Source organism: Pan paniscus, chromosome 8 (assembly GCF_029289425.2).
Source record: "Pan paniscus chromosome 8, NHGRI_mPanPan1-v2.0_pri, whole genome shotgun sequence".
NCBI classification, from domain to species: Eukaryota; Metazoa; Chordata; class Mammalia; order Primates; family Hominidae; genus Pan; species Pan paniscus.
The window spans coordinates 144,816,214-144,843,960 of NC_073257.2; the positions used below are offsets into that span (position 1 = coordinate 144,816,214).

At 55.6% G+C, this 27,747-nt stretch overlaps 1 protein-coding gene across 1 annotated transcript in view; it reads right to left on the reverse strand.

Annotated features, from left to right (window-relative positions):
* Positions 1-977: 977 nt before the first annotated feature.
* Positions 978-27,747, reverse strand: part of CFAP46 (cilia and flagella associated protein 46) — a 215,699-nt gene continuing 188,929 nt past the window's right edge. The window contains exons 52-60 of the mRNA XM_055093516.1: positions 7,627-7,697; positions 7,396-7,456; positions 7,287-7,322; positions 6,868-6,970; positions 5,748-5,860; positions 3,914-3,995; positions 3,373-3,453; positions 1,678-1,868; positions 978-1,537 (exon numbers count right to left, since the gene is read on the reverse strand). Coding sequence (XP_054949491.1) covers positions 1,245-1,537; positions 1,678-1,868; positions 3,373-3,453; positions 3,914-3,995; positions 5,748-5,860; positions 6,868-6,970; positions 7,287-7,322; positions 7,396-7,456; positions 7,627-7,697 — 1,031 coding nt within the window. The 3' untranslated portion in view covers positions 978-1,244. The remainder of the gene's footprint in view (positions 1,538-1,677; positions 1,869-3,372; positions 3,454-3,913; positions 3,996-5,747; positions 5,861-6,867; positions 6,971-7,286; positions 7,323-7,395; positions 7,457-7,626; positions 7,698-27,747) is intronic.

Below are 27,747 nucleotides of genomic sequence, written 5' to 3' on the forward strand. Positions count from 1 at the left end.
CTTTTTTAAATTCCAGCTATGGGACTAGGTACGTAGACCTTTTTTTATTTTTGAGACAGAGTCTCGCTCTGTCGCCCAGGCTGGAGTGCAGTGGTGCCATCTCGGCTCAGTGCAGCCGCCGCCTCCCGGGTTCAAGTGATTCTCCTGTCTCAGCCTCCCGAGTAGCTGGGACAACAGGTGCGTGCCACTGTGTGCAGCTAATTTTTGTATTTTTAGTAGAGATGGGGTATCACCATGTTGACCAGGATGGTCTTGATCTATTGACCTTGTGATCCGCCTGCCTCGGCCTCCCAAAGTGCTGGGATTACAGGCGTGAGCCACCACGCCTGGCCCATAGACCTATTTTTGGACAATTTTGGGGCCACCTGTCCTGACCCAGCTGTCTGGGCTCTCGTCGGCCTGGCGTCAGTGCCCGGCAGGAGTTGGGTGGGTGCCGAGCCGGGCGAGTGGGCTCCATGGGCGCAGCGTGGCGGGAACGCCTTCGGCAGACCCTTCCCTCCCTCACGGAGGGGATTCTGAGGTTGCACAGGCAGCCTTGACCTCACGTGGCTCCCGCACTGAGCTTCTGTAGCCCACGCGGGAGGGGCTGCCCCCCGGCCTTCCCATGGCGAGTCCCAGGCTGAAGAAACAGCCCCACACGGCCCCACGCGGAGGGCAGGCAGGAGCGCTGGCGGGAACACGCGAGGCTCACGCTCTGGCCCTTTGGGGCTGTCCTGGGCCTTCCCCTGGTCCTGGCCAGAGCCCGTGTGTATGGCTGGAGGGCGCGTCCCCAGAAGGCTTTGCAGGTCCCATGGTCCTCCCATGGTCCTCCCATGGACCAATACACCCTTTGACCGCCCCCCCAGCCCCCACTCATCCGGCCGAGTTGGGAGAGACATATCCAGAAGGTCAGAAAGACCATCTGGACGGCACGTCTCTTCCCCCAGGAGCCGCTGGATGCAGCAGCCCACCAGGAGTGTTCACGGAAGAAAAGCATCACTTCACGAGAAGCTCCACGTGGTGCTTGCCGGCACAGACTCCGCCACCCATGATTCTCCTTATTCTGGAAGTTTCCTTCTGAGGGGCCCTGCACGTGTGCAGGGTACGTGGCCTGCGCCAGTGTGAGCCCCACCCCCATCCCCACTCTGGAAAGCTGCTGGGTTCAGGGGGCGCATTTCTTGCGGGCCAGGAGCCCCCCACCCAGAGCCTCGAGTCACGGAAACCACGCACAGAGACTGGCTTTTGTTGTTTGTTTACTGGAACACTCAAATCAAAAACAGGCTCACGGTCTGAACAGTCTTCTGGTCTAAGCAACTCAGCACCAGCACCGCCAAGGGGAGGCCGCCCTTGTCCTGGCCCCGGGAAGAGACGCGGCTGCAGCCCCGATGCAGACCCCATGGCGCACACAGGCAGGCAGAGCTCGAGGTCCAGGCGGCTGCCCGGCGGGAAGTCGCTGGGGGAGGGTCCCTGGCTGAGGCTGCACCAAGGGCTGGGGAGAGGCCCAGGAAGGGGAGAGCGAGCTGGGAGCTGGGGATGGGAGCCGGGAGGTGGGGATGGGAGCTGGGAGGTGGGGATGGGAGCTGGGAGCTGGGGATGGGAGCCGGGAGGTGGGGATGGGAGCTGGGAGGTGGGGATGGGAGCTGGGAGCTGGGGATGGGAGCCGGGAGGTGGGGATGGGAGCCGGGAGGTGGGGATGGGTTGGCAGAGGGGCAGAGCCAAGGGCAGAGGCAAGTGCTGGGGCCCCAGCAGCTGATGGGAGGCAGGTCCAGGCCTGCACTACCCGATGGCTTGGTGTGGCAGCCCATACAGGACCAAGTTGAGCGTGGTGGGAAGGAGCTCGGAGCTTTGGAGCAGCAGCAGCTTGTCCTTCAAGGTCTGAGAAGCCTCGTCTGTGGAGAAAGGGGCAGGAGCTATGAACCCCGAGGCCCCGCAGGACGTCCAGCCCGGTGAGGACCAGGGCACAGGGGCGGGAAGTGGCAGCTGCTCTGACTGAGGGCGCTCTGGGGAACACGCTGCCATTCGCCAGGCCTCCAGGGCGCCCCCACCACCCGCACCCCTCCCGCCCCGAGGTGTCCAGGCCCGCGCAGCCGGGTGACGGCACCAGGACTGGACCCCCGATCCGAAGCCCACCATCCCCCTCTACCCCTTGGCCAGGCGAGCTGCTCTGCTGGGGGGGCGCCCGTCTAGAGTGTGGCTGTGGCCTTGCAGGAAGCAGCGGCCTCTGCCCCTTTTGAACAGTGACAGTCACTGGGCTCATGCCTCCATTGCAGGGACCAGAACTTGCAGGTCATCGCTGAGCAGCAGCAGCGGGACAGCCGGCCTGGCTCTGCCCTTCCCCGATTCCCCTGCAGAGCGTCGTGTGGGCCCCACACCGGCCACACCACGGCGGCATCCGTGTCTGCGCCCTGCTCTGCATTTGCAGGGATGAGTGTGGGTTCCGTCTGCCTTCCTCCTGCCCCTTGCTCCCTCTCTCCCCCAACAGGCAGGGATCCTTGGGACCGGTATCCCCGGACCGTGGACCACGTGCTCTTTACACGATAAACTCCTGGTGAGCGGTGGACACTGAAGGCCTCTGGGGGAAGCCTTCTTAGTCAGGGCAGACCACCCCCTCCGTGCACCGCCGAGCGCCTCAACTCAGGGTCCCGGGAAGCTCCTCTGTGGCTCCTCCCCGGGGTCCCGGGAAGCTCCTTTGTGGCTCCTCCCACCTCACCGTGGCAGGAGGGTTTTGCTGACTCTGAAGGACGGCTGGGTGGGGTTCCGCCTGTCCGTGTTTGAGAACAGACCATGTCCCGTGCCCCTTCCCGACTTTTCCCCTGTGAGGCCAAGAGAGGGACGGGCGCTGGATGCCATGTGACAGGCAGGCTGCTCTCCAGGACGCCAATGGGACACACCCCTCAACCCACGCATTCCTCTTCCGGGAGGCCTCTTCCTGGGCCGGGACTCCTGGTCATATCAAGGGGCCGTCGGGCACTGTGGTACAAGCTGTCGGCCCCCTAGGAGTCCTTGCTTGGGGAGGGGGCCAGGCACAGCTGCCACCTGGATTTCCCACTGGTTCCCAGACAGCCCCTGGGCTCGTGGGGATTGTGTGACTGGAGCTGTCAACGAGGAACCGTGATGCTTTCCCTCTGGGTTCTGGAGCCACGTGGCACTGTGGGCCGTCACTGCCGAGGGTCGCGCCACGGTCGGGGACTGGGGCGGTACAGAGACGCAGGCAACTTCCAGGCAAGAACAAGCCCTCCCTCTTTCCGGCTCCTAGTTAACGTCTGGAGTCCCAGTTCCCCCACGGAGAAGCGGAGATACCTGTCCCTGCAGGGCTGTGCGGTGCACGTGCCCCACGGGCAGCGGCTGCAGAGGGTGCTGAAGGCCGCGGGGTGCAGGCCGCCCCTCCCTTACCTTGGTTCACCGCCTCGTCGCCACTCATCTTCTGAAGGAGACGCACCGTTTCTCCAATCGGCTTCCCAACGGCCAACAGATCTAGGGGAGAAGCGTCCCCTCAGGAGGGCATGGACACCCTGGCAGCCTTGCTGAAGGATTGCGGGACAGGCCCGGGATGCCAGGGGCCCACGCACTTTCCCATAAGACGCTGGCCCGCAGCGCGTTGTCCTGCAGCAGCGTCGGCCACTGGTTTGCCAGGATGCTCTTGACGCCCACCAGGCTCAGCAGGATGGCCGCCTCAACGGGCTCCTCCAGGGACAGCTGTGAGGCGCTGTGGGGACCCGGCTCCCGTGGGCTGGTGCCAGGGGCCCGGCTGAGCCGTCCCCCTCCCCATGCACAGCCACACCTCGCCAACTGCTGGAACGCATGTGCACCCCAACAGCTCTCACCGTTCCTGAAACCCGACCCCAGGTCCCTGCTCCCTTGTGGGTCCCACGCCCGTCTGTCCGACCTCTCCATCCTCAGCACCCCCGCCCACCCGTTCCAGGCAGCCAGGCACCTCCTGTGCTCCGCGCTCTCCATGTGCCTCTTCAAGCTCTGGTAGGACCGCGCCAGGTCCAGCAGGACTGCCACCTGGCACTCTGCCGGGACGGGAAGGGCAGCTCAGCAGCCTTGGCCTGACATGGGGAGTGGGGATGGGGTGTGGGCAGGTGGGGCCTGTGCCCCAAGGGCGCGGCAGGGCATGGCACGCTGGCCACTCAGCTCCGGGCTCCGACCTCATGACCGTCAGGTTTTTTCCAGGGACCCCCTGGCCACAGTGGACCTCGCCAGCCTCAGGAGCCCAGACCCCTTCACAGCCTCCTCCTGGCGACTGTGCCGGGCAACAGGAAGTGGTGGGAAGCCCACCTGGGCTCCCCCAGCCTCCTCTGCCCTGGAGGGCATCTCGGCGCCCCCACCATGCCTGGATGCCCTGGCACCCCACATGAATGAGGTGTATGAGGTGGAGCCCTCCCCAACGACGGAGGGACAGGCTGCTGGGGGGCAGCACTGACTGGGGGCTGATGTGAGGGGGCCACATGTCCCTGTGTAGTGGAGACATGGCAGGCTCCTGGGATGCAGGGGAGCCCCGGGCACTGGGCATGAGTTGGTCACCCTGGCCTGGGTCCTCCACGGAAGCAGGGATCGGGGGCCAGTGCAACCCTGGGCGCTGCCCACTTCCACTCGCAGCCTGGCCGTTCCTGCAGACAGGCTGTCCAGCTGCGTGAGGCCGAGGCTGCTGGGGAGTTGGGGGAGCCCTGGCGAGGCCTCTTCTACTTTACTCACTGCCTCAGTTGGAATTCAACTTTCAAAGAGGCCCATTTCTAACTCCACCTGGGATGGGCTTCCAGCACCTCTGATGGCCAAGGCCCAGGCTTGCAGAGCAGAGTGGGGGTCCTGCTTGGCCCCACCCAAGTGCAGGCCCTGGGTGCCAGGTGCCACAGGACAAGTGTCCACACACCTGCTCCACTCCATCAACAGGGCCCACACCCCTCATGGGGGGCACAGCAACTCCCGGGTCCCTAAAAGACTCCTGTCAACCCCACACAGTGGGGCCATCAGCAGCCCCATCAGAGAAGGTCACGGCAAGTGGGCTGGCCCTGCACAGGGGGCGTCCTGGTGGGGCTGCAGCCACAGGATGTTGAGTCAGAGGGGCGGCCTCGGCACAAGGCTGAGCCACGCCTGCCTCCTGACCACTCGCCCTGCGGTGTCCGAGTGGCTGCGCCTGCTGTCTCCGTCAGCACCACCCTCGGGCCGTGGCGTGTGACGGGGTGACGTACCCCTACGTGTGTGCTGTGCTGATGCCACGCCCCCAGCCTGCCCTGCCATCCCCACCTCCTGCCAAAAGCCCCCCCGTGCTGGAGCTGGCTGGGGTGTCACTGTGCCGGGCATGGCAGGACCACACCTGGCAGCCCCTCCACGGCTAGTGGACGGCGAAGGGGAAGGCAAGGTCCCGAGTGCCCACGATGAGACTAGAGGCCCTGAAGGAGGGGCCGTGACCAGCGCGGTCCTGAGCCCACCCCAGCCTTCCTGGGCTCCTGGGCCCAGCACTGACTCCTGCCAGGTCTGAAAAGCTGGGCTGGGCGGAGTGGGGGCACTCGGAAATGAAGGGCGGGAGGGCCAGAAGCCCCTGTGGCTGCCACCTCTGTGTGGGCCAGGCAGGGGGTGCAGGGGTGGGTAGAGGTCGTCCACCTGCAGACAGGAGGGGCCTGCAGTCACAGAGGGTGGGGGGCAGGAGGGGGCTGCGGCCACAGGGGGTGGGGGCAGCACCAGCAGGTGACAGTGGCCCTGCTCTGCCCTCAGGCGGGTTTGTCCTGTGCCCGCGGGGGAGGGGGTGCTGAGGGGACACCTCTCACCTTGCAAGTTCATGGCGACCAATCTCTCCACTAATATATGGGACAGGAAGCTCTCCATTCCATAGAAGAAGAAACCGCTGCAGCTGCCCAGGGCCTGCTCCCACTGGGCCTGGCTGCAGAGAGAGGAGAGCGCTGGTCAACAGTGCCCATGCACCTGTACCAGACCCCACCATGCGTTCTTAAAGCTGCCACATCCTGTGTGGTCCACGCCTGTCCCATTTGTGCATTAAACTGAACTTTCTTTCGTGTTCCTAATGCCCACGCCTCCCTCCTCTGTGCTCTGATCACAGGGGTCACGGCGGAGCCTAGTCAAGGGGACCCACAGTGAGCATAGACTTCTACGCTGGAATGAACACCCCTACTCGGGCGGGGCTCGCTGTGGGAAACGCTAGGAGGGGCTTTCCCAATGGCCCAGCACCTGGAAGTCAAGGCACCCCCAGTACTCCAGGCATGGGAGACAGTGACCAGACTAGGGTTCCCTCCTTCCATACAGGACCCCAGCCCTGCCCCTGCAGTGCCACCCTCTGCACACACCTGTCCCTGCACACACCTGCCCCTGCAGCCCCACCCCTGCACACACCTGCCCCTGCAGCCCCGCCCCTGCACACACCTGCCCCTGTAGCCCCGCCCCTGCACACACCTGCCCCTGCAGCCCCGCCCCTGCACACACCTGCTCCTGCAGCCCCGCCCCTGGCATGGAGCCTGTGACATGGAACGACCCCTCCCACCCGTGGTGCTCTCTCCCTGGTTGCTCTGTTCCCTGCTGGCTGCTTCTGGACACCTCTGGACCACGGAACCCCAAGGGCATCTGGGGGGCAGAGTCTGCGAGTGGTCTCTGGAGGGCTGCAGTGCTGGTGGTGAAGAGGCAGCCCCTGCTGCTGGACCATGTGCTATCAGTGACCCTGGGGGCCCCAGGTCGCCATCTGTAAAGCGGGGTAACAGTGCCCCTCGCCCAGTCTCTATGAGGATTCAAGGAGCTGGGTCTGTCTCAGCATTGCATGCTGTACGTGGCAGGACTTGCAGGGCAGACCCAGGGAGCCGGGGGTGGGGGGCAGTGGCTCCCCGCTGGACCCCCAGACCTGCCACACTGCAAACGGCTCCTGGGAGCCCAGATCCGAACCTGGGAAAGTGCTTGCTTCCCAGATGTCCCGCCCATCGTGACGTGAATGTGTCTTGGAATCTTTCCAAAATGTCTTGGGTGATGGAGATAGGAGTCAGCATTTCTGCAAGGAGAACAGGGTGGATACAGACCACGGTGTTTCATCAGACACGGGTGTGCAGGGCCGGGGTCCCTGGGGAGGGGTCACAGCGAATGCAGGTGCATATATCAGTGCCCTGCCATGCCCTGGTGGGGTGATGGTAGAACCAGGTTAGCCGAGAGAAAACCTCAACAAATTATTTACAGCCAAAACGGGGCAAGCACATATGCAGATTTTGGAGCCTCGAGGAGTGGGGCACCAGTTGCTGCCCACAACTGCAGGATGGCAGGAGGCCTGAGGCTGGCGTGTGCCTGAACGGGGAGCCCTGTGCAGCACCCACCTGGGCCCTGGGCCTCCTCGTATGGGTCCACGACGACTGGGTCCCGGTCAAGGAGAAACGGGAGCACAGGGCGGGGTCTGGGGCCCCCCCGGGGCCCATCAAAGGATACACTTGAAGTTGTCCGAGTCGACTATGATGCAGTCAGGGGGGATGGTCCGGGGGATGCTGCCCTGCAACCACAGACCAGGGTCAGCAGGTGCAGGGGCCGGGAGCCTGACCTCCCGCTGTGCCCACCAGCCCGATCCCCTACTGCAGACCAGGGTCAGCAGGTGCAGGGGCCGGGAGCCTGACCTCCCGCTGTGCCCACCAGCCCGATCCCCTACCGCAGGCCCCCACCCACCTTCCTGCCCTTCTTCGCTAGGCTTCTCTTTTTGGGGTCTCTGCTTCTTCCCTCCTTTTTCACGCCACCTTCTGTTGAAGACAAGAAAGAGGCAGGGATGTTTGGCAGCAGCTCGAGGCAGCCCTCCGGCCACACGGTCGGTTAATTTCATGTTATGCAAATTTCACTTCAATGAAAAAAACAAGTTGTGAGAACAAGCGGTTTTAATTTGTGTAAAGTTGACGTGGCAATAACTTGTGAAATGCAAAGGTTCACAGGGTTGGGAAAGTCCTCAAGAAAGAACCAGTCTCCAAAGGCTCCAAGGCCCACCTGGCTGACCATTCACACACCCCACTGGGTACTCACCAGTGTGCCTGCCATGCCCGGGCCCCTCACTGGTTCCAGGGCCTTCTGTACAGGGATTTACAACCTGCCCCTTTCGACACGAACACTTTCTTTTGCAGGCTCTGAGTAGACAGTCATGTGCCTGGGAAGGATGGCCACTTCCCTCCTGTTTCTGCCCCCGACTTTCCTTTCTGTGTGCCTATGCTGGGGCCTCCAGCAGACAGCGGAATGGACGCACGCATGGGGCCCACTGCCTGACCGCCTTCAAAGAGGCTGCTTCTGAGGGATCCCCATTAAGAAGGAGGCTGTCTCCAGCTTTTGATGGATTTCTTTATCAGGATGGGGCATTGCGTTTGGTTCCTGGCTCACGAAGTAAATGTGTGCATTTTATCAAATGCTTTTCCCCTGCGCTGACTGAAATGCTTGCACTGTTCCTCTAGGACATCTGTACGTTTTAAGGTTAAACTGGGGCCGGGCACGTGGCTTACGCCTGTAATCCCAGTGTTTTGGGAGGCTGAGGTGGGAGGATTGCTTGAGCCCAGGAGGTGGAGGCTGCAGTGAGCTGTGATTGTGCCACTGCACTCCAGCCTGGGTGACAGAGCGAGACCCCGCCAGGAAGTGGGGAGGAAGGGAAGAGAAAAGCTGAACTGAGTGATGGCAGCTTATCTTTTTACGTATTTTTTGTGCTGTTCTGGGGCAGTCTGGGAGGAGGTAGGCTGGCCTAGGGAAGGATGGGAGGAGCTGTCTACTTTTCTATTACTGGGGAGATTTCTCTAACACTGACATGATCTGTTTCTTGACAGTCTGGCAGAATTCAGTGAAAACATGGAAAAACATATTTTTTGTGGGAAGACTCAAATCCATCGATGTCCTTTTTTATTGGTTATGAGACTATTCAGGTTTGCTTTCTTCCTGGCATCTGAAGGTGTTTTCTCCTAGTATTTTGTCCTTGCTGCCCAGGGGTTTTGCTATGTTGATTCAAAGTTGCTCGGAGACTTCCGTGTTCTCCTGTCGCCGCTGGTGCATTATTAGCGCTGTGTCTTTCCGTTTCTGGTGTTCTCGGTTGCTCTTCTCTGTGGCATCTCTGTTTCCCTGGCGTCTTCTGCATGTTCTCCTCTGCTCACCTTGGGATCATTCTGCCTCCTTGCTCTGACTTCTTCTTTTTTTTTTTTTTGAGACAGAGTCTCGCTCTGTCGCCCAGGCTGGAGTGCAGTGGTGCAATCTCGGCTCACTGCAAGCTCCACCTCCCGGGTTCACACCATTCTCCTGCCTCAGCCTCCCGAGTAGCTGGGATTACAAGCGCCCGCCACCACGCCCGGCTAATTTTGTGTATTTTTAGTAGAGACGGGGTTTCACCGTGTTAGCCAGGATGGTCTCGATCTCCTGACCTTGGGTGATCCGCCCGCCTCGGCCTCCCAAAGTTCTGGGATTACAGGCGTGAACCATTGTGCCCAGCCAACTCTGACTTCTTAAATCAGATGCTGAGCTTCTGAATTCCTGGCGCTTTTCCTATTCTGACGTTGGCATTTACATCTGCAATACCTTCTAAGTTATGTTTGGCAACATCTCACTAGTTTTTGACATTTCCATGATCATTTCATGTCTTCTGAGTCCCATGAGATATTTAAAAGTGTGCCGTTGAATTTTCAAGTGTGCGAGGATGGAAAAAAGTCTGCCTTCGGGAACTGCTTTCTACCCTCATCACGCTGTGGCCTCAGATGCGGGCCGTCTGCCTGTGTCTGAGGCACAGTGGGATTTGCTTCTCAATTTTGTGATTATTCCCAGGATACTTGAAAAGATTGCAAATCGCCACTTTCGAGGCACAGAGTTCCATGTCTCTATTAAGCCAAGATTGTTAATTATGTCGCCCTGAATCTCTCTCTTTTTGCTCTTTGTCTGGACCGTCAGTAATCCAGGCGTGGTAAAATCTCCCAGCGTCGGGGCTGGCCAACGGCCGCACCCCGCGGTTTTTGCTTTTTATTGCTTTTTGTATTTAGAGGCTATTTCATACCTCTGAGGAGGCGAACTTTCGATTCTCATGATGTCCATGTCCCTAATAATGCCTGGCTCTAAAGTCTGTTTCCTCTGAGAGTCAGACACCAGCCCTCCGGGTTACTCTTAAATATTTACTCATTTTCCCTTCTCTTGGTTTATCACGTGGGGGTCATTTGTGACGGGCGTGCTTCCTGCAAAGGGCATGCGGCTGGCACCTCTTATCTCCTGTGTCTTCTCACTGGCAGGGTTGGCCAATTTTCTTTTTTTGATATATGACATAAATGGGCCAACTTCTACCATCTTACTACTTTATTTTTATTTGTCCTGGTTTTCTACCTGTTTCTCCATGACCAGCTGTTGGATTTGATTGAGGTAACCGGCCCCTTCGTCTTCCTCATTCATTCTTCCTTCTCTATTTGTTGGGAGTTTGCACACCGACTCTCTGGTGGTGCCCTTAGCGCTTTACGGCGGTGCGGCCACACCTGGCGGCCCCAGACTCAGCGGTTCGTGGCTGAGGACACTCAAGGCTCTAGATCACCGGCAGCCCGGCTTTCAGTGACTCTGTGGTGAGGGTTCTGTTAGTTTCTGTGGCTGCTGTTAACCAATTACTACAAAACGCGGGCTTGATGTGGCACTGCTTCCTGTCTGACGGTTCTGGGAGTCCGAGGTCCGAATGGGGTCACTGGGTCACAGTGACGGCATCGGCCGCGCTCTGCCTAGAGGCTTCCGGGGAGAATCCTCTCCTGGCTCCTGGCCACACCCTCCATCCTCACCTTCGGCAGCGCAGCCCCCAGGCTCCTTCTCCTGCTTCTCTTGTGTGAGGGCTTTCTCATCACCTGGGCCCACCCAGATCCCGAGGATCGTCTCAAGTCTGGAATCGCATCTGCAAAGCCCCAGGACCACGCGACGTCGCAGGCTCACAGGCACCCCGGGCGGCCCGTGTCCTGCCAACCACACCGTTGCTGGAGCGTCTAGTTGGGCTGCTGCTTTCCTTTTCCGCCCCTGCCATGACAGTGGTGGCCGCGCCGGGCAGTGAGGAAGGGAAGGATGTTTCAATAAGCGATGTGCAGACAGCTGGATCCCCTTGTAGAAAAAACCTTAAACTCCACTTCGCACTCCACAGAGTCCATCTCGGATGGCAGTTAGGTGGAAACGTGAAAGGTGGAACACAAAAAAGATGCATTTAGAGGATGTCATCGGAGAATATTTTCATGATCATGAGGTGAAGAAAGATTTTAAAAACCCCGAACACACCTGATGACAAACCACAGCTAACGGTGAAAAGCACAAAGCTTTCACCTAAGATCAGAAACAAGGCAAGGAAGCCCACTCTTGACTATTTAAACAGCGCTGGAAGTCCCCACCAGAGCAGTCGGGAAAGAAAGAGAAATAACAGGCCAGGTGCGGTGGTTCATGCCTGTAATCCCAGCGCTTTAGGAGGCCGAGGTGGGTGGATCACCTGAGGGCAGGAGTTTGAGACCAGCCTGACCAACATAGCCAAACCCTGTCTCTACTAAAATTACAAAAATTAGCTGGGTATGGTGGTGTGCACCTGTAATCCCAGCTACTCGAGAGGCTGAGGCAGGAGAATTGCTTGAACCCGGGAGGCTGAAGGTTGCAGTGAGCCGAGATTGCGCCACTGCACTCTAGCCTGGGTGACAGAGTGAGACTCCATCTCCAGAAAAAAAAAAAAAAAAAAAAAAATTAAAAAAAGAAAGAAAGAACAGGCACACACAAAAAAAGATGTGAAATTATGTTTGCAGATAACAAGCTCTTATATATACAAGACCTCAAAGACTCTACCAAAAAACTGTTAGAACTAATAAATTAAGTTGCAAGACACAAAATCAACATACAAAAATCAGTAGTATTTCTATACATTACAATGAACTATCATTAAAATCAGTACTATACATTACAATGAACTATCTGATTAAGAAATTAAGAAAACCACCCTATTTATAATAGCATCAGAACGAATAAAATACTTAGGAATAAATTCAACTATGAAGTGAGAGATCTGTGCCTTGGAAACTGTAAGACACTGAGGAAACAAGTTGAAGGAGACATAAATAAATGAGAAGATATCCTGTGTTCATGGATTGGAAGAATTAATCTTTTTAATTGCCCATATTACCCAAAGCCTACAGATGCAATGCACTATCAAAATTCCAATGGCATTTTTGACAGAAATAGAAAAGCAATCCTAAAATTTATGAGGAGCCACAAAAGACCCTGAATAATCAAAGCAATCCTGAGCAAGAACAAAGCTGGTGGCATCACATTACCTGACTTGAAATTATGCAACAAAGCTATAGTAATCAAAACAATGTGGTACTGGTATAAAAGCAGACACTGGGCCCGATAGAAGAGAATGGAGAATCCAGAAATAAACCCACACATTCAGGGTCAATTGATATTTGACAAAGGTGCCAAGAACACACAATGGGGAAATGACGGTCTCGTCAATGAACAGTGTTGGGGTAACCCAATATCCACACACAAAACAATGAGTTTGGAGCCTTATCTTACACCATCTACAAAAACCAACTCAAAATGGATTAAAGGCTTAAATGTAAGACCTGAAACGATAAAACTACTAGAAGAAAACACAGGATAAAAGCTCCTTGATTGGGTCTTGGCAATGATTTTTTGGATATGACATTGAAATCACAAGCAACACAAGCAGAAATAAACACATGAGATCACATCAAACTGAAAAGCTTCTGTATGGCTAAGGAAATAACATAATGCAAAAGTGATCTATGGAGTGGAAGAAAATGAATGTAGACTGTATATCTGATAAGGGATCAATAGCCTAAGTATATAAGGAACTCCTATAATACAATAGTAAAAAACCAAACAACCCAATCGAAGAACGGGCCAAGGACCTGAATGGACATTTCTCTAAAGAAGAGATAAAAATGGCTAACAGGTTGATGAAAAGGTGACACGTAAAGGTGACGACGGAGCAGGTCTCAGCCTTAGCAAGATGACATCCTGCCGTTGGCGACAACATGGATGAACCCTGAGGACATCATGCAAAGTGAAAAAAGCCAGGCACTGAAGGCCAGAGGCTGCATGATTCCATATACATGAGGAATCTAAGAGTGCAGCTCACAGAAGCAGAGTGAGTGGTGGCTGACGGGGGCTGGGGGAGGGAGTGAGAGGTGCTGGCCCAGGGTGCAAAGCCCTGGTGGTGCAGGACGAGGAACCTCCACTGACCCGCAGGGCACAGGGTACACAGTGCTGATGTGTGCTGTGTGCTGTGTGAGTGCTGATGTGTGCTGTGTGTGCTGTGTGTGCTGTGTGTGCTGATGTGTGCTGTGTGAGCACTGATGTGTGCTGTGTGTGCTGATGTGTGCTGTGTGTGCTGTGTGTGCTGTGTGTGCTGTGTGTGCTGATGTGTGCTGTGTGAGCACTGATGTGTGCTGTGTGTGCTGTGTGTGCTGTGTGTGCTGATGTGTGCTGTGTGTGCTGTGTGTGTGCTGTGTGTGCTGATGTGTGCTGTGTGAGCACTGATGTGTGCTGTGTGTGCTGTGTGTGCTGTGTGTGCTGTGTGTGCTGATGTGTGCTGTGTGAGCACTGCTGTGTGCTGTGTGTGCTGATGTGTGCTGTGTGAGCACTGATGTGTGCTGTGTGTGCTGATGTGTGCTGTGTGTGCTGTGTGTGCTGTGTGTGCTGTGTGTGTGCTGTGTGTGTGCTGTGTGTGCTGATGTGTGCTGTGTGAGCACTGATGTGTGCTGTGTGTGTGCTGTGTGTGTGCTGTGTGTGTGCTGTGTGTGCTGTGTGAGCACTGATGTGTGCTGTGTGTGCTGTGTGTGCTGTGTGTGCTGTGTGTGCTGTGTGTGCTGATGTGTGCTGTGTGTGCTGATGTGTGCTGTGTGAGCACTGATGTGTGCTGTGTGTGCTGATGTGTGCTGTGTGAGCACTGATGTGTGCTGTGTGTGCTGATGTGTGCTGTGTGTGCTGATGTGTGCTGTGTGTGCTGTGTGTGCTGTGTGTGTGCTGTGTGTGCTGATGTGTGCTGTGTGAGCACTGATGTGTGCTGTGTGTGCTGTGTGTGCTGTGTGTGCTGATGTGTGCTGTGTGTGCTGTGTGTGCTGTGTGTGCTGATGTGTGCTGTGTGAGCACTGATGTGTGCTGTGTGTGCTGTGTGTGCTGTGTGTGCTGATGTGTGCTGTGTGTGCTGTGTGTGCTGTGTGTGTGCTGTGTGTGCTGATGTGTGCTGTGTGAGCACTGATGTGTGCTGTGTGTGCTGTGTGTGCTGTGTGTGCTGATGTGTGCTGTGTGTGCTGTGTGTGTGCTGTGTGTGCTGATGTGTGCTGTGTGAGCACTGATGTGTGCTGTGTGTGTGCTCTGTGTGTGCTGTGTGTGCTGATGTGTGCTGTGTGTGCTGTGTGTGCTCTGTGAGTGCTGATGTGTGCTGATGTGTGCTGATGTGTGCTGTGTGTGCTGATGTGTGCTGTGTGAGCACTGATGTGTGCTGTGTGTGCTGTGTGTGCTGTGTGAGTGCTGATGTGTGCTGTGTGAGCACTGATGTGTGCTGTGTGTGCTCTGTGTGCTGATGTGTGCTGATGTGTGCTGATGTGTGCTGTGTGTGCTGATGTGTGCTGTGTGAGCACTGATGTGTGCTGTGTGTGCTGTGTGTGCTGTGTGTGCTGATGTGTGCTGTGTGTGCTGTGTGTGCTGTGTGTGTGCTGTGTGTGCTGATGTGTGCTGTGTGAGCACTGATGTGTGCTGTGTGTGCTGTGTGTGCTGTGTGTGCTGATGTGTGCTGTGTGTGCTGTGTGTGCTGTGTGTGTGCTGTGTGTCCTGATGTGTGCTGTGTGAGCACTGATGTGTGCTGTGTGTGTGCTGTGTGTGTGCTGTGTGTGCTGATGTCTGCTGTGTGAGCACTGATGTGTGCTGTGTGTGCTGTGTGTGCTGTGTGTGCTGTGTGTGCTGTGTGAGTGCTGATGTGTGCTGTGTGAGCACTGATGTGTGCTGTGTGTGCTGTGTGTGCTGATGTGTGCTGATGTGTGCTGATGTGTGCTGTGTGTGCTGATGTGTGCTGTGTGAGCACTGATGTGTGCTGTGTGTGCTGTGTGTGCTGTGTGTGCTGATGTGTGCTGTGTGTGCTGTGTGTGCTGTGTGTGTGCTGTGTGTGCTGATGTGTGCTGTGTGAGCACTGATGTGTGCTGTGTGTGCTGTGTGTGCTGTGTGTGCTGATGTGTGCTGTGTGTGCTGTGTGTGCTGTGTGTGTGCTGTGTGTGCTGATGTGTGCTGTGTGAGCACTGATGTGTGCTGTGTGTGTGCTGTGTGTGTGCTGTGTGTGCTGATGTGTGCTGTGTGAGCACTGATGTGTGCTGTGTGTGCTGTGTGTGCTGACGTGTGCTGTGTGTGCTGTGTGTGCTGTGTGTGTGCTGTGTGTGCTGATGTGTGCTGTGTGAGCACTGATGTGTGCTGTGTGTGTGCTGTGTGTGTGCTGTGTGTGCTGATGTGTGCTGTGTGTGCTGTGTGTGCTGTGTGAGTGCTGATGTGTGCTGTGTGAGCACTGATGTGTGCTGTGTGTGCTGTGTGTGCTGATGTGTGCTGTGTGTGCTGATGTGTGCTGTGTGAGCACTGATGTGTGCTGTGTGTGCTGTGTGTGCTGTGTGTGCTGATGTGTGCTGTGTGTGCTGTGTGTGCTGTGTGTGTGCTGTGTGTGCTGATGTGTGCTGTGTGAGCACTGATGTGTGCTGTGTGTGCTGTGTGTGCTGTGTGTGCTGATGTGTGCTGTGTGTGCTGTGTGTGCTGTGTGTGTGCTGTGTGTGCTGATGTGTGCTGTGTGAGCACTGATGTGTGCTGTGTGTGTGCTGTGTGTGTGCTGTGTGTGCTGATGTGTGCTGTGTGAGCACTGATGTGTGCTGTGTGTGCTGTGTGTGCTGTGTGTGCTGTGTGTGCTGTGTGAGTGCTGATGTGTGCTGTGTGAGCACTGATGTGTGCTGTGTGTGCTGTGTGTGCTGATGTGTGCTGATGTGTGCTGATGTGTGCTGTGTGTGCTGATGTGTGCTGTGTGAGCACTGATGTGTGCTGTGTGTGCTGTGTGTGCTGTGTGTGCTGATGTGTGCTGTGTGTGCTGTGTGTGCTGTGTGTGTGCTGTGTGTGCTGATGTGTGCTGTGTGAGCACTGATGTGTGCTGTGTGTGCTGTGTGTGCTGTGTGTGCTGATGTGTGCTGTGTGTGCTGTGTGTGCTGTGTGTGTGCTGTGTGTGCTGATGTGTGCTGTGTGAGCACTGATGTGTGCTGTGTGTGCTGATGTGTGCTGTGTGAGCACTGATGTGTGCTGTGTGTGCTGTGTGTGCTGTGTGTGCTGATGTGTGCTGTGTGTGCTGTGTGTGCTGTGTGTGTGCTGATGTGTGCTGTGTGTGCTGTGTGTGTGCTGTGTGTGCTGATGTGTGCTGTGTGTGCTGATGTGTGCTGTGTGTGCTGATGTGTGCTGTGTGAGCACTGATGTGTGCTGTGTGTGCTGATGTGTGCTGTGTGTGCTGTGTGTGCTGATGTGTGCTGTGTGAGCACTGATGTGTGCTGTGTGTGCTGATGTGTGCTGTGTGTGCTGATGTGTGCTGTGTGAGCACTGATGTGTGCTGTGTGTGCTGTGTGTGCTGTGTGTGCTGATGTGTGCTGTGTGTGCTGTGTGTGCTGTGTGTGTGCTGATGTGTGCTGTGTGTGCTGTGTGTGTGCTGTGTGTGCTGATGTGTGCTGTGTGTGCTGATGTGTGCTGTGTGAGCACTGATGTGTGCTGTGTGTGCTGATGTGTGCTGTGTGTGCTGTGTGTGCTGTGTGTGCTGTGTGTGCTGTGTGAGTGCTGATGTGTGCTGTGTGAGCACTGATGTGTGCTGTGTGTGCTGTGTGTGCTGTGTGTGCTGATGTGTGCTGATGTGTGCTGATGTGTGCTGTGTGTGCTGATGTGTGCTGTGTGTGCTGTGTGTGCTGATGTGTGCTGATGTGTGCTGATGTGTGCTGTGTGTGCTGATGTGTGCTGTGTGAGCACTGATGTGTGCTGTGTGTGCTGTGTGTGCTGTGTGTGCTGATGTGTGCTGTGTGTGCTGTGTGTGCTGTGTGTGTGCTGTGTGTGCTGATGTGTGCTGTGTGAGCACTGATGTGTGCTGTGTGTGCTGTGTGTGCTGTGTGTGCTGATGTGTGCTGTGTGTGCTGTGTGTGCTGTGTGTGCTGTGTGTGTGCTGTGTGTGCTGATGTGTGCTGTGTGAGCACTGATGTGTGCTGTGTGTGTGCTGTGTGTGTGCTGTGTGTGCTGATGTGTGCTGTGTGTGCTGATGTGTGCTGTGTGTGCTGATGTGTGCTGTGTGAGCACTGATGTGTGCTGTGTGTGCTGTGTGTGCTGTGTGTGCTGTGTGTGCTGTGTGAGCACTGATGTGTGCTGTGTGTGCTGTGTGTGCTGTGTGTGCTGATGTGTGCTGATGTGTGCTGATGTGTGCTGTGTGTGCTGATGTGTGCTGTGTGAGCACTGATGTTTGCTGTGTGTGCTGGGTGTGCTGTGTGTGCTGATGTGTGCTGTGTGTGCTGTGTGTGCTGTGTGTGTGCTGTGTGTGCTGATGTGTGCAGTGTGAGCACTGATGTGTGCTGTGTGTGCTGTGTGTGCTGTGTGTGCTGATGTGTGCTGTGTGTGCTGTGTGTGCTGTGTGTGTGCTGTGTGTGCTGATGTGTGCTGTGTGAGCACTGATGTGTGCTGTGTGTGTGCTGTGTGTGTGCTGTGTGTGCTGATGTGTGCTGTGTGTGCTGATGTGTGCTGTGTGTGCTGATGTGTGCTGTGTGTGCTGTGTGTGCTGTGTGTGCTGTGTGCTGTGTGTGCGGTGATGTGTGCTGTGTGTGTGCTGTGTGTGCTGATGTGTGCGGTGTGTGCTGTGTGTGCGGTGATGTGTGCTGTGTGTGCTGTGTGTGTGCTGTGTGAGTGCTGATGTGTGCTGTGTGAGTGCTGATGTGTGCTGTGTGTGTGCTGATGTGTGCTGTGTGTGCTGTGTGTGCTGATGTGTGCTGATGTGTGCTGTGTGTGTGCTGATGTGTGCTGTGTGTGTGCTGATGTGTGCTGTGTGTGTGCTGATGTGTGCTGTGTGTGTGCTGTGTGTGCTGATGTGTGCTGTGTGTGTGCTCATGTGTGCTGATGTGTACTGTGTGTGTGCTGTGTGCTGTGTGAGTGCTGATGTGTGCTGTGTGTGTGCTGCTGTGTGCTGTGTGAGTGCTGATGTGTGCTGTGTGTGCTGTGTGTGCTGATGTGTGCTGATGTGTGCTGTGTGTGTGCTGATGTGTGCTGTGTGTGTGCTGATGTGTGCTGTGTGTGCTGTGTGTGCTGTGTGTGTGCTGTGTGTGCTGATGTGTGCTGTGTGAGTGCTGATGTGTGCTGTGTGTGCTGTGTGTGCTGTGTGTGTGCTGTGTGTGCTGATGTGTGCTGTGTGTGCTGTGTGTGCTGTGTGTGCTGTGTGTGCTGTGTGTGTGCTGTGTGTGCGGTGATGTGTGCTGTGTGTGCTGATGTGTGCTGATGTGTGCTGATGTGTGCTGTGTGTGCTGTGTGTGCTGTGTGTGCGGTGATGTGTGCTGTGTGTGTGCTGTGTGCTGTGTGAGTGCTGATGTGTGCTGTGTGAGTGCTGATGTGTGCTGTGTGTGTGCTGATGTGTGCTGTGTGTGCTGTGTGTGCTGATGTGTGCTGATGTGTGCTGTGTGAGTGCTGATGTGTGCTGTGTGTGTGCTGATGTGTGCTGTGTGTGTGCTGTGTGTGCTGATGTGTGCTGTGTGTGTGCTGATGTGTGCTGATGTGTGCTGTGTGTGTGCTGATGTGTGCTGATGTGTGCTGTGTGTGTGCTGTGTGCTGTGTGAGTGATGATGTGTGCTGTGTGTGTGCTGATGTGTGCTGTGTGAGTGCTGATGTGTGCTGTGTGTGCTGTGTGTGCTGATGTGTGCTGATGTGTGCTGTGTGTGTGCTGATGTGTGCTGTTTGTGTGCTGATGTGTGCTGATGTGTGCTGTGTGTGTGCTGATGTGTGCTGTGTGAGTGCTGATGTGTGCTGTGTGTGCTGTGTGTGCTGATGTGTGCTGATGTGTGCTGTGTGTGTGCTGATGTGTGCTGTGTGTGTGCTGATGTGTGCTGTGTGTGTGCTGATGTGTGCTGATGTGTGCTGTGTGTGTGCTGATGTGTGCTGTGTGAGTGCTGATGTGTGCTGTGTGTGTGCTGATGTGTGCTGTGTGTGTGCTGTGTGCTGTGTGAGTGCTGATGTGTGCTGTGTGTGCTGTGTGTGCGGTGATGTGTGCTGTGTGTGCTGTGTGTGCTGTGTGTGCTGTGTGTGCGGTGATGTGTGCTGTGTGTATGCTGATGTGTGCTGTGTGTGCTGTGTGCTGTGTGCGCTGATGTGTGCTGTGTGTGTGCTGATGTGTGCTGTGTGTGCTGTGTGTGCTGTGTGTGCGGTGATGTGTGCTGTGTGTGCGGTGATGTGTGCTGTGTGTGTGCTGATGTGTGCTGTGAGTGCTGATGTGTGCTGTGTGTGTGCTGATGTGTGCTGTGTGAGTGCTGATGTGTGCTGTGTGAGTGCTGATGTGTGCTGTGTGTGCTGATGTGTGCTGTGTGTGTGCTGATGTGTGCTGTGTGTGTGCTGATGTGTGCTGTGTGAGTGCTGATGTGTGCTGTGTGTGTGCTGATGTGTGCTGTGTGTGCTGATGTGTGCTGTGTGTGTGCTGATGTGTGCTGTGTGAGTGCTGATGTGTGCTGTGTGTGCTGATGTGTGCTGTGTGTGCTGATGTGTGCTGTGTGTGCTGTGTGTGCGGTGATGTGTGCTGTGTGTGCTGTGTGTGCACTGATGTGTGCTGTGTGAGTGCTGATGTGTGCTGTGTGTGTGCTGATGTGTGCTGATGTGTGCTGTGTGTGCTGTGTGTGTGCTGATGTGTGCTGTGTGTGCTGATGTGTGCTGTGTGAGCACTGATGTGTGCTGTGTGTGCTGATGTGTGCTGTGTGTGCTGTGTGTGTGCTGTGTGTGCTGATGTGTGCTGTGTGTGCTGTGTGCTGTGTGAGTGCTGATGTGTGCTGTGTGTGCTGATGTGTGCTGTGTGTGCTGTGTGTGCTGTGTGTGCTGTGTGTGCTGTGTGTGCGGTGATGTGTGCTGTGTGTGCTGTGTGTGCTGTGTGTGCTGTGTGTGCTGTGTGCTGTGTGAGTGCTGATGTGTGCTGTGTGTGCTGTGTGTGCTGATGTGTGCTGTGTGTGCTGTGTGTGCGGTGATGTGTGCTGTGTGTGCTGTGTGTGTGCTGTGTGTGCGCTGATGTGTGCTGTGTGTGCTGTGTGTGCTGATGTGTGCTGTGTGTGCTGTGTGTGCGGTGATGTGTGCTGTGTGTGCTGTGTGTGTGCTGTGTGAGCACTGATGTGTGCTGTGTGAGTGCTGATATGTGCTGTGTGTGCTGTGTGAGCACTGATGTGTGCTGTGTGAGTGCTGATGTGTGCTGTGTGTGCTGTGTGAGCACTGATGTGTGCTGTGTGAGCACTGATGTGTGCTGTGTGTGCTGATGTGTGCTGTGTGTGCTGTGTGTGCTGTGTGAGCACTGATGTGTGCTGTGTGTGTGCTGTGTGCTGTGTGAGTGCTGATGTGTGCTGTGTGTGCTGTGTGTGCTGATGTGTGCTGTGTGTGCTGATGTGTGCTGTGTGTGCTGATGTGTGCTGTGTGTGCTGTGTGTGCGGTGATGTGTGCTGTGTGTGCTGTGTGTGTGCTGTGTGTGCGCTGATGTGTGCTGTGTGTGTGCTGTGTGCTGTGTGAGTGCTGATGTGTGCTGTGTGTGCTGATGTGTGCTGTGTGAGTGCTGATGTGTGCTGTGTGTGCTGTGTGTGCTGATGTGTGCTGTGTGTGCTGTGTGTGCTGTGTGTGCGCTGATGTGTGCTGTGTGTGCTGTGTGGGTGCTGTGTGAGTGCTGATGTGTGCTGTGTGTGCTGTGTGAGCACTGATGTGTGCTGTGTGTGTGCTGTGTGCTGTGTGAGTGCTGATGTGTGCTGTGTGTGCTGATGTGTGCTGTGTGAGTGCTGATGTGTGCTGTGTGAGCACTGATGTGTGCTGTGTGTGTGCTGATGTGTGCTGTGTGTGTGCTGATGTGTGCTGTGTGTGCTGTGTGCTGTGTGTGCTGTGTGTGCTGTGTGTGCGGTGATGTGTGCTGTGTGTGCTGTGTGTGTGCTGTGTGTGCGCTGATGTGAGCTGTGTGTGTGCTGTGTGCTGTGTGAGTGCTGATGTGTGCTGTGTGTGCTGATGTGTGCTGTGTGAGTGCTGATGTGTGCTGTGTGTGCTGTGTGTGCTGATGTGTGCTGTGTGTGTGCTGATGTGTGCTGTGTGAGTGCTGATGTGTGCTGTGTGTGCTGTGTGTGCTGATGTGTGCTGTGTGTGCTGATGTGTGCTGTGTGTGCTGATGTGTGCTGTGTGTGCTGAAGTGTGCTGTGTGTGCTGTGTGTGCGGTGATGTGTGCTGTGTGTGCTGTGTGTGTGCTGTGTGTGCGCTGATGTGTGCTGTGTGTGTGCTGTGTGCTGTGTGAGTGCTGATGTGTGCTGTGTGTGCTGATGTGTGCTGTGTGAGTGCTGATGTGTGCTGTGTGTGCTGTGTGTGCTGATGTGTGCTGTGTGTGCTGTGTGTGTGCTGATGTGTGCTGTGTGTGCTGATGTGTGCTGTGTGTGCTGTGTGTGCGGTGATGTGTGCTGTGTGTGCTGTGTGTGTGCTGTGTGTGCGCTGATGTGTGCTGTGTGTGTGCTGTGTGCTGTGTGAGTGCTGATGTGTGCTGTGTGTGCTGATGTGTGCTGTGTGAGTGCTGATGTGTGCTGTGTGTGCTGATGTGTGCTGTGTGTGCTGATGTGTGCTGTGTGTGTGCTGATGTGTGCTGTGTGTGTGCTGTGTGCACTGATGTGTGCTGTGTGCACTGATGTGTGCTGTGTGAGTGCTGATGTGTGCTGTGTGAGCACTGATGTGTGCTGTGTGTGCTGATGTGTGCTGTGTGTGCTGTGTGTGCGGTGATGTGTGCTGTGTGCTGTGTGAGTGCTGATGTGTGCTGTGTGTGCTGATGTGTGCTGTGTGAGTGCTGATGTGTGCTGTGTGAGCACTGATGTGTGCTGTGTGTGCTGTGTGTGCTGTGTGTGTGCTGATGTGTGCTGTGTGTGTGCTGATGTGTGCTGTGTGTGCTGTGTGCTGTGTGTGCTGTGTGTGCTGTGTGTGCGGTGATGTGTGCTGTGTGTGCTGTGTGTGTGCTGTGTGTGCGCTGATGTGTGCTGTGTGTGTGCTGTGTGCTGTGTGAGTGCTGATGTGTGCTGTGTGTGCTGATGTGTGCTGTGTGAGTGCTGATGTGTGCTGTGTGTGCTGTGTGTGCTGATGTGTGCTGTGTGTGTGCTGATGTGTGCTGTGTGAGTGCTGATGTGTGCTGTGTGTGCTGTGTGTGCTGATGTGTGCTGTGTGTGCTGATGTGTGCTGTGTGTGCTGATGTGTGCTGTGTGTGCTGTGTGTGCGGTGATGTGTGCTGTGTGTGCTGTGTGTGTGCTGTGTGTGCGCTGATGTGTGCTGTGTGTGTGCTGTGTGCTGTGTGAGTGCTGATGTGTGCTGTGTGTGCTGATGTGTGCTGTGTGAGTGCTGATGTGTGCTGTGTGTGCTGTGTGTGCTGATGTGTGCTGTGTGTGCTGTGTGTGTGCTGATGTGTGCTGTGTGAGTGCTGATGTGTGCTGTGTGTGCTGATGTGTGCTGTGTGTGCTGTGTGTGCGGTGATGTGTGCTGTGTGTGCTGTGTGTGTGCTGTGTGTGCGCTGACGTGTGCTGTGTGTGTGCTGTGTGAGCACTGATGTGTGCTGTGTGTGCTGTGTGCTGTGTGTGTGCTGTGTGTGCTGATGTGTGCTGTGTGTGCTGTGTGTGCTGTGTGTGCTGTGTGTGTGCTGTGTGTGCGGTGATGTGTGCTGTGTGAGCACTGATGTGTGCTGTGTGTGCTGTGTGCTGTGTGTGTGCTGTGTGTGCTGATGTGTGCTGTGTGTGCTGTGTGAGTGCTGATGTGTGCTGTGTGTGCTGTGTGTGCTGTGTGTGTGCTGTGTGTGCGGTGATGTGTGCTGTGTGTGTGCTGTGTGTGCTGTGTGTGTGCTGTGTGTGCTGTGTGTGCTGTGTGTGCTGATGTGTGCTGTGTGTGTGCTGTGTGCTGTGTGAGTGCTGATGTGTGCTGTGTGTGCTGTGTGTGCTGATGTGTGCTGTGTGTGTGCTGATGTGTGCTGTGTGAGTGCTGATGTGTGCTGTGTGTGCTGTGTGTGCTGATGTGTGCTGTGTGTGCTGATGTGTGCTGTGTGTGCTGATGTGTGCTGTGTGTGCTGTGTGTGCGGTGATGTGTGCTGTGTGTGCTGTGTGTGTGCTGTGTGTGCGCTGACGTGTGCTGTGTGTGTGCTGTGTGAGCACTGATGTGTGCTGTGTGTGCTGTGTGCTGTGTGTGTGCTGTGTGTGCTGATGTGTGCTGTGTGTGCTGTGTGTGCTGTGTGTGCTGTGTGTGTGCTGTGTGTGCGGTGATGTGTGCTGTGTGTGCTGATGTGTGCTGTGTGTGCTGTGTGTGCGGTGATGTGTGCTGTGTGTGCGGTGATGTGTGCTGTGTGCTGATGTGTGCTGTGTGTGTGCTGTGTGCTGTGTGAGTGCTGATGTGTGCTGTGTGTGCTGATGTGTGCTGTGTGAGTGCTGATGTGTGCTGTGTGTGCTGATGTGTGCTGTGTGTGCTGATGTGTGCTGTGTGTGCACTGATGTGTGCTGTGTGAGTGCTGATGTGTGCTGTGTGAGCACTGATGTGTGCTGTGTGTGCTGATGTGTGCTGTGTGTGCTGTGTCTGCGGTGATGTGTGGTGTGTGCTGTGTGTGCTGATGTGTGCTGTGTGTGCTGTGTGTGCTGTGTGTGCTGTGTGTGTGCTGTGTGTGCGGTGATGTGCTGTGTGTGCGGTGATGTGTGCTGTGTGTGCGGTGATGTGTGCTGTGTGCTGATGTGTGCTGTGTGTGCTGTGTGAGTGCTGATGTGTGCTCTGTGAGCACTGATGTGTGCTGTGTGTGCTGATGTGTGCTGTGTGTGCTGTGTGTGCTGTGTGTGTGCTGTGTGTGCTGATGTGTGCTGTGTGAGCACTGATGTGTGCTGTGTGTGCTGTGTGTGCTGATGTGTGCTGTGTGTGCTGTGTGTGCGGTGATGTGTGCTGTGTGTGCTGTGTGTGCTGTGTGTGCTGTGTGAGCACTGATGTGTGCTGTGTGTGCTGATGTGTGCTGTGTGTGCTGATGTGTGCTGTGTGAGCACTGATGTGTGCTGTGTGTGCTGATGTGTGCTGTGTGAGCACTGATGTGTGCTGTGTGTGCTGATGTGTGCTGTGTGAGCACTGATGTGTGCTGTGTGTGCTGATGTGTGCTGTGTGTGATGTGTGCTGTGTGAGTGCTGATGTGTGCTGTGTGTGCTGATGTGTGCTGTTTGTGCTGATGTGTGCTGTGTGTGCTGTGTGTGCGGTGATGTGTGCTGTGTGTGCTGTGTGTGCTGTGTGTGCTGATGTGTGCTGTGTGTGCTGTGTGTGATGTGTGCTGTGTGAGTGCTGATGTGTGCTGTGTGTGCTGATGTGTGCTGTGTGTGCTGTGTGTGCGGTGATGTGTGCTGTGTGTGCTGTGTGTGCTGTGTGTGCTGTGTGTGCTGTGTGTGCGGTGATGTGTGCTGTGTGTGCTGATGTGTGCTGTGTGTGCTGATGTGTGCTGTGTGAGTGCTGATGTGTGCTGTGTGTGCTGATGTGTGCTGTGTGTGCTGATGTGTGCTGTGTGTGCGGTGATGTGTGCTGTGTGTGCTGTGTGTGCTGTGTGTGCTGTGTGTGCGGTGATGTGTGCTGTGTGTGCTGATGTGTGCTGTGTGTGCTGTGTGTGCGGTGATGTGTGCTGTGTGTGCTGTGTGTGCTGTGTGTGCTGTGTGTGAGGTGATGTGTGCTGTGTGTGCTGATGTGTGCTGTGTGTGCTGTGTGTGCGGTGATGTGTGCTGTGTGCTGTGTGTGTGCTGTGTGTGCGCTGATGTGTGCTGTGTGTGTGCTGTGTGCTGTGTGAGCACTGATGTGTGCTGTGTGTTCTGATGTGTGCTGTGTGTGCTGTGTGTGCGGTGATGTGTGCTGTGTGTGCTGTGTGTGTGCTGTGTGTGCGCTGATGTGTGCTGTGTGTGTGCTGTGTGTGCGCTGATGTGTGCTGTGTGTGTGCTGATGTGTGCTGTGTGAGCACTGATGTGTGCTGTGTGTGCTGTGTGTGCTGTGTGTGCTGATGTGTGCTGTGTGTGCTGTGTGTGCGGTGATGTGTGCTGTGTGTGCTGTGTGTGCTGTGTGTGCTGTGTGAGCACTGATGTGTGCTGTGTGTGCTGATGTGTGCTGTGTGTGCTGTGTGTGCGGTGATGTGTGCTGTGTGTGCTGTGTGTGCGGTGATGTGTGCTGTGTGTGCTGATGTGTGCTGTGTGTGCTGTGTGTGCGGTGATGTGTGCTGTGTGTGCTGTGTGTGTGCTGTGTGTGCGCTGATGTGTGCTGTGTGTGTGCTGTGTGCTGTGTGAGCACTGATGTGTGCTGTGTGTGCTGATGTGTGCTGTGTGCACTGATGTGTGCTGTGTGAGTGCTGATGTGTGCTGTGTGTGCTGTGTGTGCTGTGTGAGCACTGATGTGTGCTGTGTGTGCTGTGTGTGCGGTGATGTGTGCTGTGTGTGCTGTGTGTGTGCTGTGTGTGCGCTGATGTGTGCTGTGTGTGTGCTGATGTGTGCTGTGTGTGCTGATGTGTGCTGTGTGTGCTGTGTGTGCGGTGATGTGTGCTGTGTGTGCTGTGTGTGTGCTGTGTGTGCGCTGATGTGTGCTGTGTGTGTGCTGATGTGTGCTGTGTGTGCTGATGTGTGCTGTGTGTGCTGTGTGTGCGGTGATGTGTGCTGTGTGTGCTGATGTGTGCTGTGTGTGCTGATGTGTGCTGTGTGTGCTGATGTGTGCTGTGTGTGCTGTGTGTGCGGTGATGTGTGCTGTGTGTGCTGTGTGTGTGCTGTGTGTGCGCTGATGTGTGCTGTGTGTGTGCTGTGTGTGCGCTGATGTGTGCTGTGTGTGCTGATGTGTGCTGTGTGTGCTGTGTGTGTGCTGTGTGTGCGCTGATGTGTGCTGTGTGTGCTGTGTGTGCTGTGTGTGTGCTGTGTGTGCGCTGATGTGTGCTGTGTGTGTGCTGTGTGAGTGCTGATGTGTGCTGTGTGTGCGCTGATGTGTGCTGTGTGTGCTGTGTGTGCTGTGTGTGCGCTGATGTGTGCTGTGTGTGCTGTGTGTGCTGTGTGTGTGCTGTGTGTGTGCTGTGTGTGCTGTGTGTGTGCTGTGTGAGTGCTGATGTGTGCTGTGTGTGCTGTGTGTGTGCTGTGTGAGTGCTGATGTGTGCTGTGTGTGCTGATGTGTGCTGTGTGAGCACTGATGTGTGCTGTGTGTGCTGTGTGTGTGCTGTGTGAGTGCTGATGTGTGCTGTGTGTGCTGATGTGTGCTGTGTGAGCACTGATGTGTGCTGTGTGAGTGCTGATGTGTGCTGATGTGTGCTGTGTGTGCTGTGTGAGCACTGATGTGTGCTGTGTGTGCTGTGTGAGTGCTGATGTGTGCTGTGTGTGCTGATGTGTGCTGTGTGAGCACTGATGTGTGCTGTGTGAGTGCTGATGTGTGCTGTGTGTGCTGTGTGTGCGGTGATGTGTGCTGTGTGTGCTGTGTGTGTGCTGTGTGCACTGATGTGTGCTGTGTGAGTGCTGATGTGTGCTGTGTGAGTGCTGATGTGTGCTGTGTGTGCTGATGTGTGCTGTGTGTGCTGTGTGTGCGGTGATGTGTGCTGTGTGTGCTGTGTGTGTGCTGTGTGAGCACTGATGTGTGCTGTGTGTGCTGATGTGTGCTGTGTGTGCTGTGTGTGCGGTGATGTGTGCTGTGTGTGCTGTGTGTGTGCTGTGTGCACTGATGTGTGCTGTGTGAGTGCTGATGTGTGCTGTGTGAGTGCTGATGTGTGCTGTGTGTGCTGATGTGTGCTGTGTGTGCTGTGTGTGCGGTGATGTGTGCTGTGTGTGGTGTGTGTGTTCTGTGTGTGCGCTGATGTGTGCTGTGTGTGTGCTGTGTGCTGTGTGAGTGCTGATGTGTGCTGTGTGGGCTGATGTGTGCTGTGTGTGCACTGATGTGTGCTGTGTGTGCTGTGTGTGCGGTGATGTGTGCTGTGTGTGCTGTGTGTGTGCTGTGTGTGCGCTGATGTGTGCTGTGTGTGTGCTGATGTGTGCTGTGTGTGCTGATGTGTGCTGTGTGTGCTGTGTGTGCGGTGATGTGTGCTGTGTGTGCTGTGTGTGTGCTGTGTGTGCGCTGATGTGTGCTGTGTGTGTGCTGATGTGTGCTGTGTGTGCTGATGTGTGCTGTGTGTGCTGTGTGTGCGGTGATGTGTGCTGTGTGTGCTGATGTGTGCTGTGTGTGCTGATGTGTGCTGTGTGTGCTGATGTGTGCTGTGTGTGCTGTGTGTGCGGTGATGTGTGCTGTGTGTGCTGTGTGTGTGCTGTGTGTGCGCTGATGTGTGCTGTGTGTGCTGATGTGTGCTGTGTGAGCACTGATGTGTGCTGTGTGTGCTGATGTGTGCTGTGTGTGCTGTGTGTGTGCTGTGTGTGCGCTGATGTGTGCTGTGTGTGCTGTGTGTGCTGTGTGTGTGCTGTGTGTGCGCTGATGTGTGCTGTGTGTGTGCTGTGTGCTGTGTGAGTGCTGATGTGTGCTGTGTGTGCTGTGTGTGTGCTGTGTGAGTGCTGATGTGTGCTGTGTGTGCTGATGTGTGCTGTGTGTGCT